This window comes from Chaetodon trifascialis, chromosome 5, assembly GCF_039877785.1.
Source record: "Chaetodon trifascialis isolate fChaTrf1 chromosome 5, fChaTrf1.hap1, whole genome shotgun sequence".
NCBI classification, from domain to species: domain Eukaryota; kingdom Metazoa; phylum Chordata; class Actinopteri; order Chaetodontiformes; family Chaetodontidae; genus Chaetodon; species Chaetodon trifascialis.
In genome coordinates, this window is record NC_092060.1 from 25,724,969 (window position 1) to 25,750,488 (window position 25,520).

Here is a 25,520-nt window from a genome sequence, read left to right on the forward strand (position 1 = left end):
ATTGTCGTCGTGAGCATGCTGGTTTGTCGGGTGGCATGGTGGTAACACTGTCGCCTCACAGCTAGAAGGTCCCGGGTTTGATTCCCACCTGGGCCGCTGGGGGCGTGTCGTCCACCATGCCTTCGGTGCCTGCTGCCCTTTATCTTGTGGAAAGGGGGCTTTCTGTGTGGAGTTTGCATGTTCTCCCCGTGTTCCCCTGCGGTATCCTCCATAAAATAAAACACTAAAAACATGCAAGAAGTTCACCACCTGACCAGTGGTGACAATTTTTAGTCAGTGTGTTTTCCTGTTTCCAGTTGTCAGGTCATCTGCATTCATGGTTGCAGAATTTCATGTCGGCTTTCTGGTCTGTTGTCAGTTTAATAATCTTCTCTTGTGCTTTTTTGTTGTTGTTATTTTTCGGATTACTCCTCAACCAGCTCCCATAGTGTTTGTTCCAGCCTGTTTTGTTTTTCTGGATTTAGCTTTTGTGTCACCCTTTGTTTCATCAACTGGCCTGCATGAGAGTCCTGCCTCTGGGTCCTGTTGTTAACTAACAAAACTTAACGGAATGTCAATGCAAATAAAAGGTGTCGTCAGTCAGCCAATATTGATTTTAAAAGCCCAGTCCTTTATTGATGTGGAGAACACTTTCCACTCCACAGTCACCTAATTGAGTTATCTGCATTCCAACTAAACCTCAGCAGGTTATTGCAATGAGATGCACTGAATATAGGCCGTGTGAGCTTCGCCATGTGGCCACATTTGGCATGCGGATCATGAACGGAGCTTCATTCAAGGCCTTAGCCTTGCTATCAATCAATCATTTCAGGGGATCGTTGAGGTGACTTTTGCCATGAGCACCAGATTTGAATGTTTCATATATCTGACAGACGTAATGACTAAGAATCCAAGTTGTAATGGTAAAATAATTATTACACGTATCTCCAGTGTGGCATTATTAATTCAAGGTAATTCTCTCAGAGCCTTGTTAACACAGTCTGAGTAGTGGTGTGATTATGGCCATCACCTCTGTGGTGGCAGATGTTACTGAAGTAAACTTCCTCTTTAAAAACAACAGCAATTTTTTTCACTCCTGCATTCTTTCCCACCATATATGTGTAATAGTGAGACATATAATTGAATAGCAGAGGTTACAGATTTATGAAGAATTAAATAACAGTTGCCTGCTGGTGAGAGAAACAGCAGCAGCACAGTGACTCTAGGATTAATTTCTGGCTGAAGTTACAGGAAAGCACTCAGGTTTTAGATGATGGATTGTTGGAAAAAATGCTTTTGAGGGATCCTCTGGAATCTGGACCTGGATGTGTGGTGCATGAGTCTGCCAGAGCAGGATAAAGGGCTTTTATCCTGTTTAGTCTGACCACCTCAAACTCTGCATCAAAGCTTCAGAAGGATGAAAGTGGAAGCTAACTGTCTTTTCTGTCCTGTGAGGAGCACACCTGAAATCTGAAATGATGTCTCTGCTGGAAGTTGTTTTCATAAAGCTTGCATGGTTCTTGTGCAGTTCGGATTGAGGGAAAAGTAATAGTCAGTAAAAGTCAATTAAATTAAAATTTAAGTAATTTTTCAGTCAAAAACAAAAATGGTTCAAGTTATGGTGAGGATTTGCTGCTCTTCTCTGTTTCACATCTCTGTCTGGACAAAACAAAACAAGTTGAGTGTCAAGGTTCATTCTTGACCTTAGAAACAGAAAAAGTTAACTCCACATCTAATTGAAAGCTTTCATCCACATCTCACAGTCCTCAGCGGATGACGCTTCAAACAGTGTCTACAGTGTGAGTAGCACATTAGCAGAGCAGCTTCAATGCACAGACGATGCCTTCAGGCACAGTACCGAGTGTAGGACACCCACATTTTAAGCAGCAATGAGAACCCAACGCACAATCATTGTTACGAGAACTGAAACACGAGCGTTATGTGGACTGTGTGGACAGCTGGCTGACAGTCAGATGTTGATGAAACACACACCTTCTGTGTAGACATGCTGTACAGCAGACAATTAAATGCATTTGAAAACTGGAAGAAGCTTGTCTGTGAACCCTGAGTTCCCTTTTTTTGTCAGACTTAACCATTTCCTTATATTTCATTAACCAATCGATTAATTGAGAAAGTGATTGACTAGATTAATAGATAACAAAAATAATCTTTAGTTGCAGCCCTAAACTTGCTTGATCGCTCCATCCTCGCTTGTGAACGACCTTTCAAGGATGTTCCTTTCATGCCAAACATGATGCTTTCACCTGTTACCAATGACTCTGTTTACCGGTGGAATGATCCAAACAGAGGATGAAACTAGGAGTAATTGGATTGAAGGCAAAGGTGGATTGGAGACATGGACAGAGGAGAGAGGAAGAGGGGATAACAGAGACTGAAAGAGGGATAGCAGTGATAAGATAAAGGCAAATAAAGATGTAAATATAAAACAGCGTAGGGCAGAATAAGGAAGAGAGTGGATTTTAGGCATCTGCGGGATCGTGCACATGCAGCCTGAGAGGTGGATGAAGGGATGGATGGGAGGATTGAAGAGGATAGAGCTCAATTGAGAAAGTAAATGAGAGACAAGTGAGGCGGTGGGTGAGGCAGATCTCAATTGAGGGAGGATTTAAGGGGTTTTGGAGCAGTTTGAGGTGTGTGGATACAACAGCACGCTTTCATAGTCATTTGTTTATTGTTATTGAGAGATTGCGCTTTATCTTCCTGTGCACACAGGCAGGAAATATGAGGGAATAGTATGTGCCAGCAGAGAGTATTGTGGATATAGTGAATATGTAATGCTTTGTTCTGTGTTCTTTTGCCGGTGAGGTGTCAAATAAATCCATTTGTCGCAGCGTTGTTTCGAAGCTTCAGGTCATTTTGCTCCATTCTGATGATGTCTAAACCCTGTAGGCCTGTGATCAACTCCATTATTATTATTACCATTTGTGTGCTTAAGCCAGTTGACCTGGCACTTACCCGTCTCCGGGAGGTTGTGATGGCAAACGATGAGCCGATGTTTCCTGAGTCACAGGAGGCTGAGCAGCCCACAGCAAACATTTAACTGAGCTGTTTCACATCATGATGATGCACCAACAGTAATCATGATGGGAGCACAACCACTCGGCTGTGCACTTGGGTATGTCATCTTGGTATGATTTTGATTCATAACTCATTTAAAAGGATGTTCAAATACAGTTTCAAAAGCACCAAAGGCAGAATCTGCTCGTATTGTGCACATGGCCAATCCCTTTATGTACGTCGACCTGTAGTTATCATAAAGCAGCAGCAGTAACCTTAATCTCACCCACAGCAAAACGTGACGAGCGAGAGACTGGAACATCTGAACTACCTCTGATTATACCGGACTATCAAAGGTGTCTTGAGGGACAACTGATGGGTTGTAATCTCTGTCTTTGTCTCATTTTCTTCCCAGGAGATAATAATGGATGGCCTCACCTTTTCGACAAGTATTTTGGAGTGCCGAGCTACAACGCTGGGACCAAGTCCAATGTTTGCTGTAAGTACTGCTTGCTTTGTGCTCATATACGGGTGCATTGTTTCTTTTACTCTTCTTGAAAATAATTAATGGGCATAATTGAATCTGAAGTGACAGTTTTCCTGGATTTTTTGCTGAATTGCTGTTGTGTTACTGTTTTTCTATGAAACAAAACTGGGTGCCAGCGGATAAGGACATTTTTTACATCTCTCCAAAGTTAATCGATGCACACCTTGATTGATTGGCTCACCCCCCTCACTCAATTGCAAACACCTTTGACAGTACAGCATTGAGGTGATCCATCACTGTGACCGAGGAGCCAACAATTACATTTTCCATTGAAGATACATCACAGTCACATCACATATCAGGTTAGAAACTCCTGACAAGACAGGAGGTTGCCTTGTTTGTCTCTTTTCTGCCTGTCAAGAAGGCTAAAGCTAAAGTGCAAAATTCAGCCTCACTGCTTATCAAATCTGTTTTTTCTTCTGCATATTATTAGAGGTTTAAGTCAGAGGGAGTGTTGTCAGTTGGAGCCCAACCTCTGGCAGTCACAGTCAATCCACAAGGGCTGGTAGAAACTGCAGAAAAGAGCTAGTTGGTATGTGTCTGAAGCTGTTTGACCGTCCTGCAAGCAGCTTTGATGAAGCACACTGGTGGCTCCGCAGCCTCTACTCTGCAACCAAGACAGAAGCAAAACAGCAAACGTCCAGTGAATTATCCATCCATCCATTTTCTATGCCGCTTATCCCTTTTGGGGTCGCGGGGGGGCCGGAGCCTATCTCGGCTGTCCTGTGAGTTATCTACAGTGATATTAAAAAGTGAGAGGGCAGAGCAAAGAAAATGGGTAAAACCTTCAATCATGCTCGCTGCTGACTTGCTGATGTTTACCTGCTGTGCTTTGCTAACATAGTCATTCACACCCGAGAGCACAACAGAGGCAATGAAGCGATACTCGGAAAATATTAAGACAGACTATGCACTGAATTCTTCCCCTCTGGAGAAATAGTTTGTTTTGTTTTTTTTTAAGAAGCATTGCAAATTTATGTCATACCCAACACGAAGTGTGTATACAGTACAAACTGACTTTGGATGAAATCTGTTTGTTTTTTTTACCCTATAAAATGAAAAGTACAGAATATTTGTCCTGGTGTCCTCTGTCAGCACGTTTGAAAAAGTGAAATTATCTCAAATTAAAGGTGTAATTACTGTCACTTTGACGGGTAATTTCAAGTAAATGCATTTTTTTTTTTTTTTGACAGCTGGCCATTTAGCTGGCCATTGGTGTCAGACGTGATATCTGTGGAGATGAATAATGCATGCGTGGCCTAATTGTCGACATTGTCTTCTTTTAATTTGAAATCTGCGGTCAATTACGAAGCTTCAGATATAAAAGGCCAAACAAGTCAGGTGGAAGCAAATTCTCAGGTTTTGTTTTTAGCAGCAGATTTGGCTTTATGAACAAAGCTATTTGCATTTGGATTGTGCAGAGATGCCGTCCTCCCTCACTCATGGAAACTTACAGTCACCCTCACTGGATGAAGGTGTGAAAGTGGAAGTTCTTCAATATCAAAGCACCAGCCTGCTTTTAACACACAGCCTCTGTCCAACTGCCACATCGAACTCAGGGAATTACTCGCTAATTTATCATTTGAATACTCAAACTCCATCATTTCTTGCATTGTAACTGGAATTTTCGTGGTTTGCCCTTTGTAGGCATGCCACTGCAGCTTGTGGCCTCTGCACACTATTTAGTTACTTTAAAATCTCAATAAGGCTCAGCCTGTCCCTTGGGTTGAAAAAATCTTCTAACAGAAACAGTGCTAAAGTCAACCTTTGGGTATGCTGATTACCAATCTGGAGAGACTCACCAATCCCTGCTGTTTGTTTCCCCTTTTCTCTGTTCATCAGCCTCTCTCAAGCATGGCTGTCCACAAATATGACAGATAAACACTGCAGGGCTACATTTTTATGACAGCATGATTCGTAAGATTTGTGCAAATAAATGGTGATATTAATTTACCTTGAAATGCTTTCCCTAGCTTTTCCTGCAGCCAGTGATATACATTATGATAAAGCTGTGATTCATTGGCTCCATTTCAAAGGAGTTCAAGCTCACACTGCAACATCATTTGCTCACAAAAACATCTGCTTTTCTGTTACTGCTTCAAGGAAATCTCATATTATTGTCTCAACCCTTCTGAAGCTTTCATGCTTCAGCAGCACCTTAAACACATGTTAGAGCTGTAGTGCGCTTATGTCTCTGTGTGTTAGACAATTTCAGTGTTTTATTGTGGAGCAAAGTAGCTGTATTTGAAAAAATGACTCCCTCCTGTTCCATTCAAACCTGTGCATTTGCACAGAACATCCCTGCTTTTCAGATGTCTTTTTTACTAAACATTCAGGTGGCTGAAATGGGAGCTGAATGTGATTCAAATTCATCTCAAACGTGTAGGAATGCAAATGTCTGTCAATGGGAAGCCTTGCATTAGCTGCCCCTTGTGGCTAATTCTGCTGTGTCCTCAAAGAGAAAAGCCTTTTTAAACAATCCTCTCCGTTTCATCACATCTTGCACATCTAAACCGGGATTTAAAACATAATCAGAGCTGGCTTAGTCTAGGAATAATTATTAATCAGTGTGTGTCTGTCTTTATGTGTTTTTCCTCAATAAATTCTGCTTTCGTTTTCCTCCTACAAGTCCTTTAATATCAAGAGTTGCATGAAGTCTTGGCCCTCTGTTGGATTGATTAATGTACCCTCTGATGTCCCTTCGCTCTCCCCTCCATCTCTCAGTGCTGGGCCTCGTTCCTGAGCTCTGCCAGTGCCGAGACCTGGAGCTGGACTGTGACGGCGCTCAGCTTCACGATGTCCCGCTGGTGGCGGTGAATGTCACCATGATGTGAGTGGAAAATATCCCCTTTGTTTTTAAGCATCCTAAAGCTCGAGGAGCTCATCCTGGGCTGTCACAGCATGTGTTTCAGCCCCAGAAACACCACCCTGCCATTGTGAGCACCTGTCATCACCTCCAGATGAGTTGTAACTTACTTGAAGCCAGAATCTCTGGTGGGAGTGGAAGTGACGAATGCAACCCCTTCACATTCAGTCCATGAGTCGTGTGTGTCCTTGAAAGTTTTGTAAGAGTCTTTTATGAAGAGTGTGCGACTCAAGATTAAATTCTTTTGTCTTCTTAACATGAACATAAGAACCTGTAGTTATTCCAGAGTTTGTCAGTGTTTGATGACAGAACATTTGACCTCTTTTCAGTCTTCATGCATCATTTTAAGCTTTTTTATGTGCATGAGAATTAACACAATCACCAGGCAGACTGGCCTGTCCTCATTCTCTCTGACAAAGTGCCTGCTTTGTCAAAGCAACATCGCCTTTATGACACAGTCGGGTTTTGTGATGTTTTGTAGTCGGCCCACTTTCTTCTCCTCTCTGAACCGCACAGGTGCAACTTTCAAAGAGCCTGTCCCTCTTAAAGTGCAACCCCGATTCCAAAAAAGTTGGGACGGCTTGTGAAATACAAGCATTTATGAGCGAGCTGTGTTTACTGACAGCAGCTTTACAGCGTTCTTGAGCCCATGTAGTAATATCCTTTACGCCCCTTTCATACCCAATCATGATGCAATCACCTGTTACCAATGTTTTTGGAGCATTCCACATCTTTCTCAGTCTGTAGTTGCTCCTGTCCCAACTTGTCTGAAACGTGTTGCTGCATTAAATTCAGAATAAGCAGGTATCTACAAAAATCAATGAAGCTGATGAGGTCAGACATTAAATATATTGTCTTTGTCAAAAAGGATTTGCAGATTATCACATTATGGTTGTTTTTTTTTTGTTTGTTTGTTTGTTTGTTTTATGCAGCATCCAATCTTTTTTTTTTGGAATCAGAGTTGCACAGCTGACCAAAGCAAGAGACTTTTGTGATCCATCTAAATTTAGATTTAGAACAAAAGACAAAAATAGTTCAGACTTCCCTCAAGGGTTGGAAGTCTCCAGTCATTTGTTACTTTCACGGGCAGCGAAGCTCGGCGTCGGTGACAAAATAACTGGAACACCCACAACAAATGTAATGTCTGTGTGAGCAATTTGACAGTGGACATGAAATTTTAAGGCTCAGCTTGATCGTGGCTCAAGAAGAAGCGTGAATGTGCACACCGAATGTCCCGCCAGACCACTAATGAACCAGTTTTTACATTTCAACATGTCCACAAATTCGGTTCACACTAATAGTTCCACAGCTGTTTAATGGGTTGCCATGAATGATGTGAACTACATGTTACAAACAAAACAACTGTTTTCTTATTTCCAGAAAGTTTGAGGTTTCTTTGTGGGTCAGCTCTCCCTGTAAAGTGACATATTTTTCCCTTTGTTGTTGTGTAAGTGAAGTATTACTGGAGGTGGCACTTCCTATTGTCATTTGAGCCCTGGTAGCCATTGCAGCTCATACTGTGCTGTAACTGATGTGCTTTTATTCTATAATATTAAGATGTTTTCGTAGCTGCTCACTATTGAAAAGGTTCTGTTTGTATGGAGCAGGTCAAAGATGCAGAGCGAGCATGTTGCTTTCGAGTGCTGTGTTATGGATTGTTTGTAGCTTTAATGTTGCTAACCGATGTGCTATCTGTCTACAGTTTGCTTGCTGGAGCCAAATTTACTAATTTGTTGGTAAATGAAATCAGTCTCTGTCCACAAAGGAAAGCTGTACAACACCTGTCGAATTTCAAGCAGTTCTGTCAATGAACAGTTGAGAAGAAATGAAGAAAAGAAAGAGAAATTCATTCATTCATGATGTGTGGCCTGAAGGATGCACACAGTGAACCACAGTGAAATGTGTGGCATTTCCTCTGAGATACAACACACTGCAGCTCTCTCCACTGAGAAAAAACTCTCATTTGACCCGAAATCATAATGTTTTCATTGTATCTGAATCCATTTGGAGATGAAATATCGACCAAAGACATGTTGATCACATTGTCATCATCATGGCTTGGCAGCTTACTGATAGTTTTTTTGGATTTTGTTGGCACAGCAGCCTATGCAGTTCAGGGGTTGTTGGGAGAAGTTTCTCGCTCTGACAGCAGACGTCCAGTGTCATCCTGTGTTGGAGCACACAGTGTAACACCACCTGCCGCAGGCTGGAATAGAGGCCTGCAGCAATGAGTCCTAAAGGCCGGAAATGAGTGAGCGTGGTTGCACTTCTGCTCCCTCGTCTAGAAATCGGTGTTTTTTTTTTAAACAGGCTTTTAGTTGGAGGTCTGAAATAAAGTGTAAGATCAAGTCTAACGAATATGAATCTACTCACAAACAGGTGATATTTATCGGGATGAAATAAGCGATTTACATCAAGTTTGTACAAGAGTTTGATAAATTTATCTTGTAACACTCACAAACCTCGTAGAAGAAATCATGTGAGGTCTAGAATGAGAATAAACCTTCTGACATGACGCCCAATGTGTTTTTGGTAAGAAAACATGTTTGTTTACAGTGTACCATCACTGTTGCTGAGTCATCTCATCGTCAGTCGGACACCGTCACAGAATGACGTGTAGTTCAACGAGAGACCATTAACAGTCGGAAAATCTTACAAAACATGACCACTTGTGAGTGCTTGACATGACATTGAGCGAGTGGATGAGCCTTTAATCAGCCTTTAATCCATTAAAAGCTTTGGAACCGACTGGACACGCTGGGTCTCTTTGGGGTGATAAAGCAGAATTAAAAAGACGGACATGTTTTCAGATTTGATTTTCTGCTAATTGAGTGAAAGAAGGTGATTTATTCTGCTGTGTTTTTATTTGAATGTGATCATTTATTCTAAGCTGTGAAATATTTTGAATCTGCTTGCTGTACTTAATTCAGTCAGAGAACCTTACCTTTAGTCACTCTGTACCCAGATATGTGGTTTAAAATATCAGTAACATTCACCGCTGAATATTCACTCAGGCTTAAAAATCCCATCAATGAGACATTTTACCTCTTAATGATTGAAACCCACATTTTAAAATTACTACCGTGACAGTCTGAAGGGGTGACGGTGCATGTTGATGGTGTAAACCTCATTCTGCGTTCTCATTTTGAGCCTCCTCCTGTCCTTCAGGTCCCTACAGAGGAACCATCTTCAGAAACTGAGAGCAAACACGTTCTTTAAGTACCAGAGCCTGCAGAAACTGTGAGTTCCACATGAATTATGCCTTGCCTTTATGTAGTTATATCATATCCTGTCTGTGTGTCTGTGTTTTTATTTTTACATTATTCACAGTTCGATTACTGTCCTGTCTAATTGCTCTTTTAATTTAGCTCTTTTTATTTACATTTATTCAGTTTTGTTCAGATCAGCATGCAAGAGTATTATTAGAATGCACGAGAGGCTTCAGTATCCATTCAGTAAAGCATAAATCACTCATGATACCATAAAGCCAAGATGATGACGAGCCTTTGAGTGACGAATACAAGAAAAGAGTTTTGCCAATACAAAGCTGATCCGTGTAGGACTAAGACGACAACTGGGAGCGCTGACAGGAGCGATTCTTCTGCTCTGCGCACAGATTCATTCATTGCAGACTTACGTTGTTTATCGAGCTCATACAGTGCCACAGAGTGTGGCAGCAGAGAGTGAATCTGATCCTCCAGCAGGAACCATTTGGCTGTGTCAGACTGTCAGCCTTCAGCGGCTGCTCTGACGGGTTGACCAGATTGAAAACTTCCCAGTGATGCACAATAAACATCAGAAAGAACTGGCAAAATGCAGGAAGAAAAAACACAGCTGTGGGTGGAGGTTTGTGGAGCTCACAGTGTGTGCTATAGAAGAACACACCAGGAATTAGACAGATCCATACCTGTTATATCAAGTATTAATTTCTCTGTTCTCTGGGCAAATATCCATATTTAAAAATCTTTCTTCCTGTAAATAAAGTTCTATTTTTCACTCACACAACTGGATTTAAGCTGTTGTGTGTGTGTGTGTGTGTGTGTGTGTGTGTGTGTGTGTGTGTGTGTGTGTGTGTGTGTGTGTGTGTGTGTGTGTGTGTGTGTGTGTGTTTCAATCAATCAACCGGCCCAAGGGTTGTTTATTTTTCCTTGCATTGTTCATATTGAATTCAAATGATTCACCGACTGTCTTGTGCTTTTCTATATAGATATCTGCAGCACAACAGGATTCGAGATGTGAGTCCTGACGCATTCAGGGGCCTGTATAATTTAACAAGACTGTAAGTTTGTTCATTTTTATAACCGTTACCACTCAGAGATCAAACAGTTGTATAGGCTGTACAGTGAATGAAGCACTTAGGTCAGGCAGACCTCGGAGGGTGACCTGGCATCAGCTGGTACGCTCATGCTTCTTAAGCTCTATAATAAGCACTCTTATTACAGAGTGTGTCTCAGTCCTACTCAGACAGACTCTTTTAAATCACATCATCAGTTGTTATATATTGCCTCTACGTCATTCAACATTCAACTTTGGGATGATTTGAAATGGGGCGATTTGGGACGATTTTTATTGCCTCACGGCTGAGGGGGCTGGTTATATATCCATAGAATATAACAGGGTGAAGTGTATAGAGAATCCAGTAATGAACTGATTGTAAACAATAAGTCTAAACTCTGAAATGCAGCCAGAATTCTTGGTTGAAACTATCATGCAGTACTTAAAAAAGCCAGTTTTCCCATTAGTTTATTGTGTTCAGACAGCATCCTCCTCAGGTAACCTTCCAAACTCGTCTTTCCTCTCTTAGATATCTGAGCTATAACAGGATATCCGTCCTGAAGCCGGGGGTGTTCCAGGACCTGCACAAGCTGGAGTGGTTGTATGTTTATTCTCTGCTGCAAGAAAGTTCTGCACCAAAGGAATATAAAATGCTCCATGCATAGTATATGAGGATATTTTACTTTATGTAAATATTGCTTTGCCAAAGGCAGAAATGTCCATTTGTGTCATAAATAATTCCTACTGATTAAACAAGTTTTATTATCTTTTTCTTGCATTATTTTTATTGCATTCTTTTCGATCAATATTCTGAAAATGAGACTGAAACTATTTGCCTTTGCTTTTTCGTTGTAGGATCCTGGAAAATAGCAACATCCATCAAATATCCTCCATGACCTTTTCAGGGCTGAACTCCCTTGTTTTACTGTGAGATTTGGTTTTATTTTTTATTTTTTTTGACAAATCAGCAAACAGTCTGGTATGAATTTGTTATTTATTGTCTTTGTTGATTAGTTTTTACTGAATTACTGTTCCTCTGAGCACTGACGGGAAATGCAGTACACCTCCTGACATTGCGTCTCACTGATTGTCAGGGTTTTGCTGAACAACTCTTTGACAAAGCTGGATGACATCTGCCGGGAAATGCCGAGACTCAACTGGCTGTGAGTAGAATGTTAACAAATCAAAAGCCGTCTTGTCATAAAAGTGACACGTTTTTGATGAATTTATTCTGTCTGTGTATGTGAGCGATCAATAACATGTTCTTGCAGGGATTTGGAGGGAAATCTCATTGAAACCATTGGAAATGTCTCATTACACTCATGCAGTAAGCTGACAGTCCTGTGAGTATAGATTTACATAATTCAGTCCATGGCAAAGTTTTTGCTTTTAATTAATTTGTCTTACATTTGAATTTCTGTGAGAGGCTTGCAAATCAGCCTCAGTTTCTCTAAGTTTGAATTACTGCTACTAGTCTAACATGGTCTCAGTGCTGACAGTGATTCATTAAATGGGATGAAAAAAGTAGTAAAATGATTTCCTGTATGCTTTTCTGTTTTATTGCCAGGGTTTTACAGCGGAACAGGATCAGCCACATACATGAACAGGCTTTCTCAGTCCTCCAGAAGCTCGGAGAATTGTAAGTTATTTTTGTTTGATTGTGCAGTCGAAACTGTATCGCAGAAATGTCACAGCTTTGTGCCAAACAGAAGCTGAAGTGACTCAATTTAAATGTGATCATTTCTGATCATTCTGAACATATTTCTGATTTTTGCTTTATTTTTTCCCAAAAAAGTGATCTCGAAGGTGTCGTTTTAACATTCATGGTCTACGCTTGAAGAACTGTGTGAACTTTAAGATGCAATAATGTTATTCAAGCTGGAAGCAGTGTCCAACACTTTGTTCTAGAATATGTCTCTGTACTTCAGATTGTAGATATGGTATTGTCTTTCTTGATGCATGAGTAGTTACCAGACCTATCTGCGAACATCCCTGCACTTTTAAGTCAGAAAAATAGGAATAAAAATAGAAAGATGACAAGAAAAACAAAAATTATTAGCACAGTTCTTTGAGTTTGAGCCATTTTTTTTAACTGTTAACACATTTTTCCCTTCTTCAGTATCTTACTTATCACTGACTCATAAACACAGGCAACAGGTTAAGAGCTGTAAGAGATGCCTGCAGATCTGTACTTTTTACTTTACTTCTTTGCTTTTTGCAGCTGATTGTCGCACCGTTAAGTATTGCACAGTGTTTTCCCGTCATCTTTGCAGCGCAGAGTGCCCTCTCTGTGTTTTTGTGTGCTTTATTGTTGGCTGACACTTTTGTAGCCGTTAAAAGCCTCCTGAGTCTTAAAAGTCTTGCTCTGAAGTCCTCTGAAATCTTTATTGATTTAGATTTTTTTGCCTCAGTGGATCTTTAAAGGACAAACAGTTCATGGAGATCTTTACGCCAGACAACACGTCTGGTCTCCTTTTTTAACATCAGCCGATTTCTGAGAGGCTTGCGTACATTAAAAGGACGGACTGTGAATGCTTAAGCTGCGTATAAAAAAACACATATGAAAAGTGCAACTGTTTGTCCTTTAGTTTGACTGAGGTGAGCGTTAGACCACACTCTGGGAGGAAGTCCAGATAATCTCATGTACTGTAATTAGAAAATCTGTTTCTTACTATATTTTGCTATTGCCAACAAAAAAAAATCCAACAAAGATTTGATCCACTTGCAGGTGTAGACAAAGCCTGATATAAATTATTCCTCTGAGCAACAGAGCTCTGCACTGGCTGACATGTTCCTTCATTGACATGAACACACATACGATTATTCGAGTCCGTCTTACATGCGCTGTTATGCTGACTGAAAAGAGTGGAAGTCACTCTGGGTAAGGTGAGGCACTGGGACAGTGTAGAAAGAGGCGGGGAACAAGCAAACACACAGGCAGAGTGAAGTTTGCCGCAAATGGGCCTTTATTGATGCTTCTTTCTTTTCTTTCCAAGTTTCTTTACTTTAATAGTTTGCAGGTGTGTGTGTGTGTGTGTGTGTGTGTGTGTGTGTGTGTGTGTGTGTGTGTGTGTGTGTGTGTGTGTGTGTGTGTGTGTGTGTGTGCTGGAACAAAAGAACCAAAACTTTCAATCCGAAATAATATACATGTACATAATACATATACATAATCCAGCAGCATCAACAAATCACTCTTGTATATATACTTGTTTTGAATTTGCATTGCACTTGTTCTAAGACTTTATACACTTTATTGATGCTGCTGTATGTTGGAATTTCCCCTCGTGGGACTAATAAAGGAAAATTGAATTGAATTGAATTGAATTGAATTGAATTGAATTGAATTGAATTGAATTGAATTGAATTGAATTGAATTGAATTGAATTGAATTGAATTGAACTGAAATCAATTCGATCAGAATAAAATCAATATGTTACAAATTAAGCATTTACACATTAACCACTTCCGATCACTGGCATAGAGCCCATGTTATCGCTGCTTGCGACAAAGAATATTCGCAGTAGTGCCGTACTCGCGGCTCCCTCAAACCACATGCAGATGTCAGATATACAGCCCATCATCAAAGGCAGGAGGAAAGGGAAACCACACTCACGTTTCGAAGACGCACACAGGATCATTTCTGCAGGCCAGGAGATAGGAGAGGTGTTGGGGTCTCAGGCAAACCATCCGGATGCAAAACATGGCGCATTGCACACAGGCATGTTATATGCGTGTCTTATCAGCTGATTAGCTGTCATCAGGTGTGTGCATTACGCTGCGTGAGTGGTGGCCTGGTTGCGTGAGTGCGTTTGGGGCAGGGAACGTGAAAGCATCGCGATGATGTGGGCTGGTAAACCAGGAAGTGAGTGCAGATTTTCTACACTGATGTAAATCTGCGTTAGTGAACAAAATGTGCATTTAATTGTGGGGGAAAATAGCCTGCAACAAATGCACTACTTACAGCTATTTGAGCAACATCAGCTAAGAGCTATAGTGACCCGCTGTTTCAGGAAAATAATGAGCCTGGAAAATATAGATGAGACCTAAACATGCATATCAAGGCCACGTTTTAGGAGCACTCCAAATGCTATTGTGTGTGTCTATCAGAGAGATAGCACCGCAGGATGTGTCTTTCATTTTTCCAAACTACTTGGAATGGAACCACGGCCACATCTGTGCGACAAAAGCCTCAACAGCACGACGGCTACAGTAGCTCTGAAAATAGCAATATGGGCACTGAATATGATGGATTTGCTCTTTATCAGACCTCAAATGGGACAAGAATTGGGTTCGAAATAGATAGATCCACCAGAGCTGATGCAAATCCAAGAGGGTTTTTAAATAGTTTATTTAGTAGTAAGAGAAGTAGGATCATTTTCTCAACCCACTTTATCAGCCACCCACTCAACCACTCACCCACCAACCCACTCAACCTCAATTTATCAGAAAGATACTAATTCACAACACCACATTTGGAGATGCATGGTTTTCACTGCACAGGAAAGTGGAAATGAAAATGGAAATTCTGAGGTACAAATACGTTGATTTTGTACTTAAACACAGTGCTTGAGTAATTGTACTTAGTTTCATTCATCATCCACAACTGAATAAGTCTGCAGTCAATACAGATGAAGTAGCTCGATCACAAACAGCCTAATAAGTGATCGCTGAAGTTTATGATGCAGCAAGGTCCCAGCAGACATTATAACTTAAATTCTCATGTTGTTGCTGATCAGTAAGATTCAGCTTGAAAGAACATAGAGGTGAGCAGGTCACAAAGGAGTGAGGGTGTAGGAAAGGAAAGAAGGAAGCATTTAAACTTAGTCCAACTCACCCATAGGCTTACCCGTTACAATGATCTTCACCCCGTTAACCCATCACCTCACGGTGATGAACTGTGTGTCCTCAGCAGACCCTGATGCTTTCACTCTTTATCGGCTGTAAAAGCTCACACTCTCCTGCAGCTGCGTGACCACAGCTCTAGCTCTGTGTCTCCTTTCACACATGTAACCAACAGTTGAGTTCATGCACAGGCTGTTGGGACTAATCAAAACCGTGGATGCTTCAGAAAGATGAATTACATTATAAACTCACACTGCTGTTTTCTGTGTGCATGTCATGCAGCCCGCCCACTGTACATTGCAGGAGTGGATTTTTTTAAAGATCTGTGTGCATCCGTCTGATACTCAGTGTTGTACATCGATTTGTCTGTTGTTTTGTGTTTCTGGGGAACTGCTGTGGATTTGTCTTCTCGCGCAGGGATCTATCCAACAACAGACTGATGGCAATCCCTCCCAATCTCTTCATCCTGCTGGGGGATTTGCTCCAATTGTGAGTTGAGTTTCCACAAATACACTGGGATATACAGTTCTGGGAGAAAGCATGTCTATTGAATATATATATAGTAGCATTTTGATTTTATCAGGGATTGACAATAGGTTGTTTGCACATGACATCACATCACTCATTTGTTGTGTGCAGATGGAGGGCTGGGACTGTTTTTCTGCATAGGAAGCAGTATAACACATACTCAAAATGCCTGTGTTTTATGTCATTTACGGTTGCTCAGATCGATCAAACTGAGAAACCAAAAGGAGCTTTATAGGGTACGAAAAGTTGTTGTTCATAAGGGTGAAAAATGCAAGAAATTGACAGAAAAAAGGTGGAAAAAGTGGTTTGTTAACTGTCTGCAGTCAGGAGGAGCCGAGTCGGATAATGGTAGAAATGGTGTAATATTAGCTGTTGTTTTAAATCTATGGTGGTAGATTTAAAAACAGCTACAAGCAACATGACAGACACTTGGTACTGAGGTTGTGGACCCAACCGCTAACAAAAAAAGTTGTATGCTTCCATACTTTACATCGGAGGTTTACATCGGAGGCAATCAATGCTCAGAATCTAATAGAGAAGAAACCTTGTGGGATGTGGACAATAGGATGTCATTGAAGAAGGAATTATGTGGCAGAAGGTACAAGTACAAAACATGAAGCGAAACATTGTCAACAAACAACTGCAGCACTGAAAGGCATTTTAATATGTCCTTGCACTTGTCATAATGGACTTAATGTGTAATTCACTGTTATGTAATTGATCAAATTTTATTCATATCCATGTTATCTAATTGATTTTCTCTACTGAGTTTCTTATTTTTCTTTTCAAGGAATATATCCTATAATCCCATCGTGGAGCTCCAAGTGGACCACTTTGACAGATTACATAAATTGAAGTCATTGTAAGTATTTGTACCTACACCCTGATTGTCATCAAGCATGAGCTCACACGACAGTTTGGATCTGTGTGAACAGATGATACAATATCAAATTTCTCATTTAGTCCTTAAGAGGCTATTTGCTGAGGACGTCCTCTGGTGAAAAGACGTTTTGTACTTTTGAAGACTTGAAATTCTCAGTTAGAAATCAATACTGTATCTTGTGTCTCTCTGCGTTTGTGTCACATCTGGCTAAAACAAAATCAATATGTCTTTATATTCTCCAGGAGCATAGAGGGGGTAGAAATTGAAAATATACAACGGAGGATGTTTGAACCTCTCAGACACTTGACTCATATGTAAGTACTCCATTGTCATCTAGTGTTAATCCTCCTCAGGCCTTTCACGCGTATTTTTAGTGGTGACTCCTTCGCTGGCCTTATCGGGACTTTCAGGCTTCTCCTCCAACTGGGAGAGTCAGGCTTAGTTTAATCCATCTTCTCTCTGGGTAAACAGCTCGAGATGCACCCGTGTAGACTAGAAAGGATGCAACAGAGAGAAAATAAGCACCCTTGCTTTCAGCCATGTGTACGTTTACAGCAGCTCTCCGAGGATCTTTATTCTGTAGGGTTTCATTCAAGTTCCAGGAAGATGCAGAAAGTGTGTTTTGCTGAAAATGTCTCTAATCTTAAATGGGTAGTTCACCCAAATTACAAAAGACATAATTTCTCACTCAACCCGGATCTTAACTCCAGCCGACCTTGCAGATATTTGGCTTTACTTATCCAGATGTTGAGCTATTTGCTCACAGATTTCTGCCTCTGCCACAGTGCAGTGGAAGTGAATGGAAATTCATTTGTTCAGCTCATAGCATTGAAAGGGGATATTTACATTTTTCAAAAGCATCTGTGCAGAAACAGTTTCCCTGTTACTCTGGATAATCCTGTTTCATAGACACTATTATGAACACTGTTCACTGTGAGATATATGGATTAACCAGAGGAACCGAGCACTGTTCCTGGAAAGACATATCGCTGTTGAGGTTTTAATCATGGCTCTGGGGATAGAAATGTCAGCCTGCTGATCGGTTGGTCCACCACTTTGGTTCCTACTGAAAATATCTCCACAGCTTTTGGATGGATTCTTGATCCCCTGAGGATGAAGCCCCCTGATGCTACCTCTCACACCTCTATGAGATTGACAAGCAGTTAAAATCACTGCACTTTTTCTTTTTGTTACTGTTCTCTGTTCTCCAACTCTGTAAACTTAGAAAAAGAAAGACCCTGTAAAAGACTGCACACTTGGCTGTAAAACCAAAACCTTGCTGCTGTAAATCTTCTCCTTCTTTAATCGATTGTCACAGCTACTTCAAGAAATTCCAGTACTGCGGCTACGCTCCTCATGTGCGCAGCTGCAAACCCAACACCGACGGCATCTCGTCCTTCGAGGACCTGCTGGCCAACATCGTGCTGAGGGTCTTCGTCTGGGTGGTGTCCGCCACCACCTGCTTCGGCAACATCTTCGTCATCTGCATGCGCTCGTACATCCGATCAGAAAATAAACTCCATGCCATGTGCATCATCTCCCTCTGCTGTAAGTCACACTGCATTTAAAGGAGGGATGAAGAGGAAACTGGCTTTTTAGTATTAGAATATCTTTTACCGTCTGTCAGTCATACAGGGATTGATGGTGTGGTATTTACTACTAATAACACACATTTTTAAACACTTGAGAAATGAATGGGTTATGAACACTAGTTCACAGTCTGCTCACATTCATATTTATCACGTCATGATGTTGATTCTCTGTAATGATGCCAGATACAATTACCGAAGAGGAAATGACAAAGTCTGCAAAATCCTCCAAACTCTCTGTAGGAAATGTGAATTTAGTTCCCAGTGTGCTTATCAGTGTGTTTCATTGACACTGATTTCATATTACACACACAGTTAGACACCCTCATGATTAATATTGAATGTAAAAATAATAAAATCTCATTACAAAATGTGATTTCTGCCCTCTGAATTACAAGAAAAGACGACAGTTTGCACAAAACTACAAACTGTCGTAACCGCTCAAGGATAACAGTCCAATGACGGCGGTGGTGGCACTTTAAATGACTCATCTACTAATATAATAAAAGTTGTTCTGCAGATGATGAAATATACACTATCTTTATGTGTTTTCCCAAAGGAATGTCATTTTTTGTGCAGTTTGTATAAAACCAAGCTAAAACTGCTTCACATGAATGTACTGGCTGATAGTAAAAATGCATCAGTGTGGTGTTTAGATAGGCAACCTTATCTACTGCTTCGGTATGTGGTGACATTCAGATAAGGCCTGTGAAAGTTTGCTGAAGAGCTTCTTGTACAGGAAGACTCTGCACAGATAGAGGTCTGATATATGCTGCAGCCACTCATGCTAAAAATCACATACTGCATTTTCCTTTACATTTTGGCACGCTAGCTTATGGTTGACATTCAGCACAGGAGGAAAATGAATTCATGATGTGTTGTTGAAGAAAATGTAATGCAAACGAAGCCACCTTTAATGGAACTCACTGTATGCAGGTTTAAAGCCAGATATTGTACACAAGCTTTGTGGTCTCATTCCCAAGATAGAATATCATTTGACCCGTAATTGCACATTATGTCACATTACTGTATGCGTTACTATATGTGATATGCTGGCATTTCACGTCTTCAAGTCAAGCATAAAAGGAACTTTTATTGACTCGGTGCGGGTCTGAGAGCGGCTGAGATCAAAGAGCTCAGAATATCAGGAGCAGAAATTCTGTGATAGCTAATATCTGCTCTCTCTGCAGCTACATCCACAATGAAAGCCAGAGGATAACAGTTATTATTCATTATCTGATTTTTGGGGCTCGCTGAATACATTGACCTTTAAAAGTTTATTACTAGAGTGTCAGTGAGGACTGTTTTCGGCAGCACACTAATTTCTGGTGGACAAAAACAGCTTGAGGTAATTAACACATGTGAAATAGTCGAGATATTGTTCTCTCTTTGCCTCTTATTTAACAACAATGGATTATGTCTCCTCATAAAGGCGGGTGGCTTCTAATCTAGTTATTAAAGGAGTGGAACAGGGTTGAATCTGGGAAGAAAAACCAGTAGAGACGTGAAGATGGAGTCTGAGTCTCTGGTGTTGTGGTTGAGCTGTAAATGGACTCATATGTTGTCATTGAATATATTTTTACCATTTGATGTTACCTCCCAGCCTCTCTTCACACATTTATCACCCTTATTCTTTGCCCCTCTGTATCTAACCTCTTTCCGTACACCTTTTCTATTTGTTATTCCTCAGAAAATGTTTTGCTTTTTAAAGTAAATCCATGAAACTGAGCACTGGTCCCCTGTACCCTCTCTGCCCTGTGTTTGAGAGTACTTTGGGCTCAGTTGAGTCAGCCAGAGGTCAGCTTTCATCTTTAACACTCTGACATACTCGTGAGAAATTCATATGAATGTGTACTGCATCCCTGCATGTAAATCTCACTATTAAACAACTGAATGACAATTACAAAAGACAGGAAAGAAAATACTGAGTTGAATGGTTTGAGTAATGATTTTACTCTGTAAGCAAAGCTCTAAACATAACAAGTGACTGATGATGAAGCGGTGGAGAGCTTGTCAGCGAATCTAAGTTGTGTATTCAGTTTCTGCTTTGGCAAGAAAAACGCTGTGATGAATTTGCAGAGGTCAGGGAAAGTAGGTGTGACAGGAAATAACATTTTGTTTTGTGTTTTTTGCTTTTTGTAGGCAAGAGTTTTGAGTACAGAAACATCTGTGTAGATTGAAAGCCAACAGTCGATCAGTCAAACGTGGTCAAAAAAAGTCAGAATTGACAGTCTGTCCACAGATGAACAGTATAAACTCTCTTTATACATCAGGTGTTGTTCCTTGTCATTGTGCACTGAAGTGCACATCATTACTGCTTAGTCCACAATTACCTATAAATATCCAAGTATAGATATTGATAGTCCCCTCAAACACTGACAATCAGCCTTTTATTGACGGCATGTGAGCACATTGAGTCAAAGCTATTATCAAAGCTAGAGGCCAATTGTCTTAGCTTAGCATAAGAACTGGAAAAAGATTAATCTGTAAATGTAAGAAACAAAAATGTAAAAGCAGCAAAGAAATCATACCTGCTGAATTTTTTACCGCATTAAACAAACAAGCAGCAGTATGTTAATGAATTAGTTTTAGATGTGCAGAGCGAGGTTGTTTCCCTTCTGTTTCCAGTCTTTATGCTAAGCTAAGCTAACTGGCTGCTAGGTCCAGCTACATATTGATGGTTCAGATATGACAGTATTGATATTCTCGTGTAACTATCAGTAAGACAGCGAATGAGCTAATTTCCCTCAATGTCAAACTGTTTCTTTAATGTGCATTTCTATAAATGCTATCATGAAATTCTGTTTAAGCAATGATGAAACTTCTGCTTCAAAAGATGAGTGATCCAAATGAAATGTAGCCCTCATCCCCTTTGCTTATCATCTTTAAAGCCACACATGCAGTCTGTCTGTGCATACCCATCATTTATACATCCGACCCTGACTGTTAACATTCCGTGGTCATATTTTTACATGCATATTATTACCAGGGGTTTGAATTATTATGGTTAAGCTATTCTGCAGGGTTGAGATCAAATGCTGTTTGATTTCTGAATGTATGCTGCACAGCTTCTATGCATCTGTATTTTATATATTCAGCTTGTTGAGGCAGCCAGGTACAGAATTATATTAAGAACTTTTTCAATGAGTTTGGCAGCAAAGCTCGATGCTCTCTGCGTTCTTTGTAATTAACCTCCTGTATTGAACATAGCAGCATGTCATGATTCGTCTTTTGTTCATGTTCATATGAATAGATTTTGCTACTCTATGATGCATGACATCATTCGTCTCCATGCAGAGGAGCCTTTCATGTGGGGCCACTTCCGTATTCGGTTTTATTCTCACTTTGAAAAAGTTGCATTGCGGTTCTTTTGAAAAAGAACTGCCTTAAAAAGACCTGCTTTACCAGACGGTGTCTTTGCTTGGTGACATCGTGCTCTCGTCTGAATGAACCAACCTCAAGGTGTAAACACTCTAAAGAAAAGATGTTAAAAGTGTTCATAGCATGCTGGATCTGAATCTAAGTTCTTTAACTGTATAATGCATATTCACTCTGAATAAATCTCCTGGATTTTGTTGTAAGTTGGAGCTGTCCTCCCTTGCAGGTGCAGACGGGCTGATGGGAATCTATCTTTTCATGATTGGTGCGTATGACCTGAAGTTCCGCGGCGAGTACAACAGGCACGCTCAGGCCTGGATGGACAGCAGTCAGTGTCAGGTCATTGGCTCTTTGGCCATGCTGTCCACTGAGGTATCAGTCCTGCTCCTCACTTACCTCACTCTGGAGAAATACATCTGCATCGTCTACCCTTTCCAGTATTTGACGCCGGGCTGGCGACGAACTGTCACCATCCTTCTCGGAATATGGGTGTTCGGCTTTATTGTTGCATTCCTGCCCCTGGCCTGCAAGGGGCTATTTCGCAACTTCTATGGGACCAATGGAGTTTGCTTCCCGCTGCACTCGGAGCAGCCAGAGACGCTTTGGGCTCATGTTTACTCCATCGTCATTTTCCTGGGTGGGGATTTCCTCTTGCTATAGTCCTTTGAGCTTTTTTTGTTGTGTTTATTTGTTATTTACTTTATTCAGTTACTTTCTAAAGCAGCCTGTATTTTGAGTTTGTAATTGAATTTATTTGTATGGCTTTGTTAAAATGTCACATCCATGGCCATCCAGAAACTGACCGAGTATCTCTCTGCAGGTCTGAACTTGGTGGCATTCCTCATCATTGTCTTATCCTATGCAAGCATGTTCTATAACATCCAGAGAACGGGGACTCAGACCACTAAATACAGCAACCACATCAAGAAAGAGGTGACCATCGCCAAAAGGTTCTTCTCTATCGTCATTACCGACTCCCTTTGCTGGATCCCCATTTTCATCCTCAAGATCCTGTCACTGCTGCAGGTGGAGATTCCCGGTACAGTAGAAGAGCTTTAACCACATAATGCAGCTGAAAGTCTATGTTTTGAGTATCAAATATGGCCCCTCAGTGAGCTTGCGGTGTGGCTCTGAAAAGTTTGTGTTTCTGTGTGTTCTTTTGCACAATGAACAGTTTCCGTAGTGTTTTTAAATTCACAACTACTGGCATAAATCCACTCATCCTGATTCCTGTGTTCGTTTCGTTCCAAATAATTGTTGCTTTGCCAATAAATCATCAAATTTACCAACTTTTTAAATATAGCATGACACAGAGGTGAAGTTTTTAGCCATGCTATAAACAAAGTTTGACTCTCTGGAGCGCAATGATCATACAAATCATTCACAGAGATGGATTGTGGCACAACCTTGATTTGTTTTTTATGGATATTTGCTGTTTTGACATGTTCTATTTCCATGAGTCAAAGCTGCTAACTTGGTCACGTCACATGGAGATGAGTGCTCAAAATTGACATTTTTGGTGAAGTATTTCTTTAAAGTATTGCGTTTCCCGTATGTTTTTTTTTAAGTATAACAAATGTTTCCACTATGTTTTGAAGGGTTTCTCAAAAGATACTTACCACCACATAAAGAGCATTTAACTGCTGCCACGTTAGTGTTTTTAGTCTGCGCTGGATACCCAAATGACCATTTAGTGCTGTGCAGAATCCATTACATGCATAACCTGGCAAGCTGTGACTCCCTAATTAGGTCCCCTGTAGGGATAAAAAAGATTTTCATTAATTACATAAATGGCTTTCATAAAAGGGTTTAGGTTTAAGTACTCTCTCACTCATAACCACATTGAACTTAATCTCTTTAACCACAGAACATACACTGACTCTGTTTCTTTACTTTTTCCTCTCTGTGTCTCTTCTCAGGTACCATCAGCTCCTGGGTGGTCATATTTATTCTCCCCATCAACAGCGCCCTTAACCCCATCCTTTATACTCTGACCACACGGCCTTTCAAAGAGACCATTCTGCAGGTATGGGCTAACTACAGACAGAGGAGGCCTCTGCTCAGCGGTCACCAGGCTCATCATCCGTCACTCACCTGGCAGGAAATGTGGCCTCTGCCGGAGAACAGCCATGGCCTCGCCACGGGGCACCCGCTGGAGGCAACGGACAAGCTAGCCAAGCTCACCCCTGTGGAAAACACCAACGAGGGATACAATGACATTCCCACCTTCACACAACAACAGAAGCAACATACAGTGCTGTCAGTGGGCTCCCAGAAAGAAACAATGCCACGCACACTCACACATACCCACATATACTCACCGAAAAATGAACTCATCTAGGTGTCGAACAGCAGATCGACATGGATCCGTTCGTAATGTCATCAGAGTCAAATGTGATTCAGGGTCATTCATCTCAGCAATCAAGAGTGTTTAAAGGGTTGAAAAGACACGTTTTAAAGGGACAGTCCTTGATTTATTCAAAGATTTCTCATTTGTTGTTAAAAATCATGATTATTCATCAGTGCTTTTGGAAATCCCACTGTGTGTGCGTCTTGCCCAAGCAACAGCCATCACAGCAATGGGTGAAGTCATGTGTTATGCTGCGGTATAATTCCTCATAAAGACTGCATATTGTCTCCAGAAAGATATCTATCAATACAGAAGTCATGCAGCACTGCTGAAAGCTGAAACATCTACGACTGTCCAGCCAAGTAAAATATAGACAACTTATCATGTCTGACAGTGATAAGAGACACAATATTTTGTTCAAATCCAATAACTACAGCTCCCATTAACCATTTGACTGTGCCTGTGTGGCTGGGACTTAATTAAAAACAAGATAATTGCTGAGTGCATAAGTTCATTCTTGACTTGGGAAACAGTAGTTTTACAAAAAAAAATTAAATAAATATTTTAAAGGACCAGTGTGTAAGATGTGGACTCTATTGGCAGAATATATCAGAAATTAAATATAATATTCCTAATAACGTTTTTAGAATAAGCTTTTTAGATCTACAGGGTGAGCGGGTCCTCTTTCATGGAGTCTGCCATGTTGCACCGCCATGTTTCTACAGTAGCCCAGAAGCTCTACAGAGCACCTTACATGTTTTCCATGTTTTTCCACTAGTGTCATTCATCACTGAATTCCTTTAGCTCAAGATTCAATGACCAGCTTCTTCCTGGCCTTTCAAGCACATCATATAGTCTTCGATTTAAAATGATGTGCTCAAATTATATGATATGGACCAAAAAAATCCATATAACGTTATCAGAATATTTGCCACTGTGAATCTGCCCATGCTGATGTGGCAGATGATGGCAGTGACATTAAAGTACAGTGTTGGTGTATTGATGCTTGGAACGGATAGCTGGAGATTTTCACTGGAAATGTTAAAAAACAAGGACCACTAAGATTCACAGCACATGAGGAAGTAAAAAATGTACCATTTGTCGCCCACAATTTATCTAAATTACATTAAACACAATAAATCAACCTTTCAGCAGTGCACTGAAAAAGACCACAACTTCGTAGTTCTTGAGCTCTGCAGTTCTTGATGTTTTATGGGACCATTATGTGACAGGAAAAGATGTACAATTTGCAGCTAAAAGTTTTG

At 40.7% G+C, this 25,520-nt stretch overlaps 1 protein-coding gene across 1 annotated transcript; it reads left to right on the forward strand.

Moving 5' to 3' along the window:
* Positions 1–6,305: 6,305 nt before the first annotated feature.
* Positions 6,306–24,491, forward strand: rxfp1 (relaxin family peptide receptor 1). The gene is made up of 15 exons (XM_070962060.1): positions 6,306–6,374; positions 9,579–9,650; positions 10,618–10,689; positions 11,215–11,286; positions 11,541–11,612; positions 11,780–11,848; positions 11,957–12,028; positions 12,253–12,324; positions 15,945–16,016; positions 16,846–16,917; positions 17,181–17,252; positions 18,257–18,486; positions 22,132–22,542; positions 22,726–22,944; positions 23,825–24,491. The coding sequence occupies exons 1-15, from the start codon at positions 6,370–6,372 to the stop codon at positions 24,244–24,246; spliced, it is 2,004 nt and encodes a 667-aa protein (XP_070818161.1). The 5' UTR covers positions 6,306–6,369; the 3' UTR covers positions 24,247–24,491.
* The last annotated feature ends 1,029 nt before the right edge of the window (positions 24,492–25,520 follow it).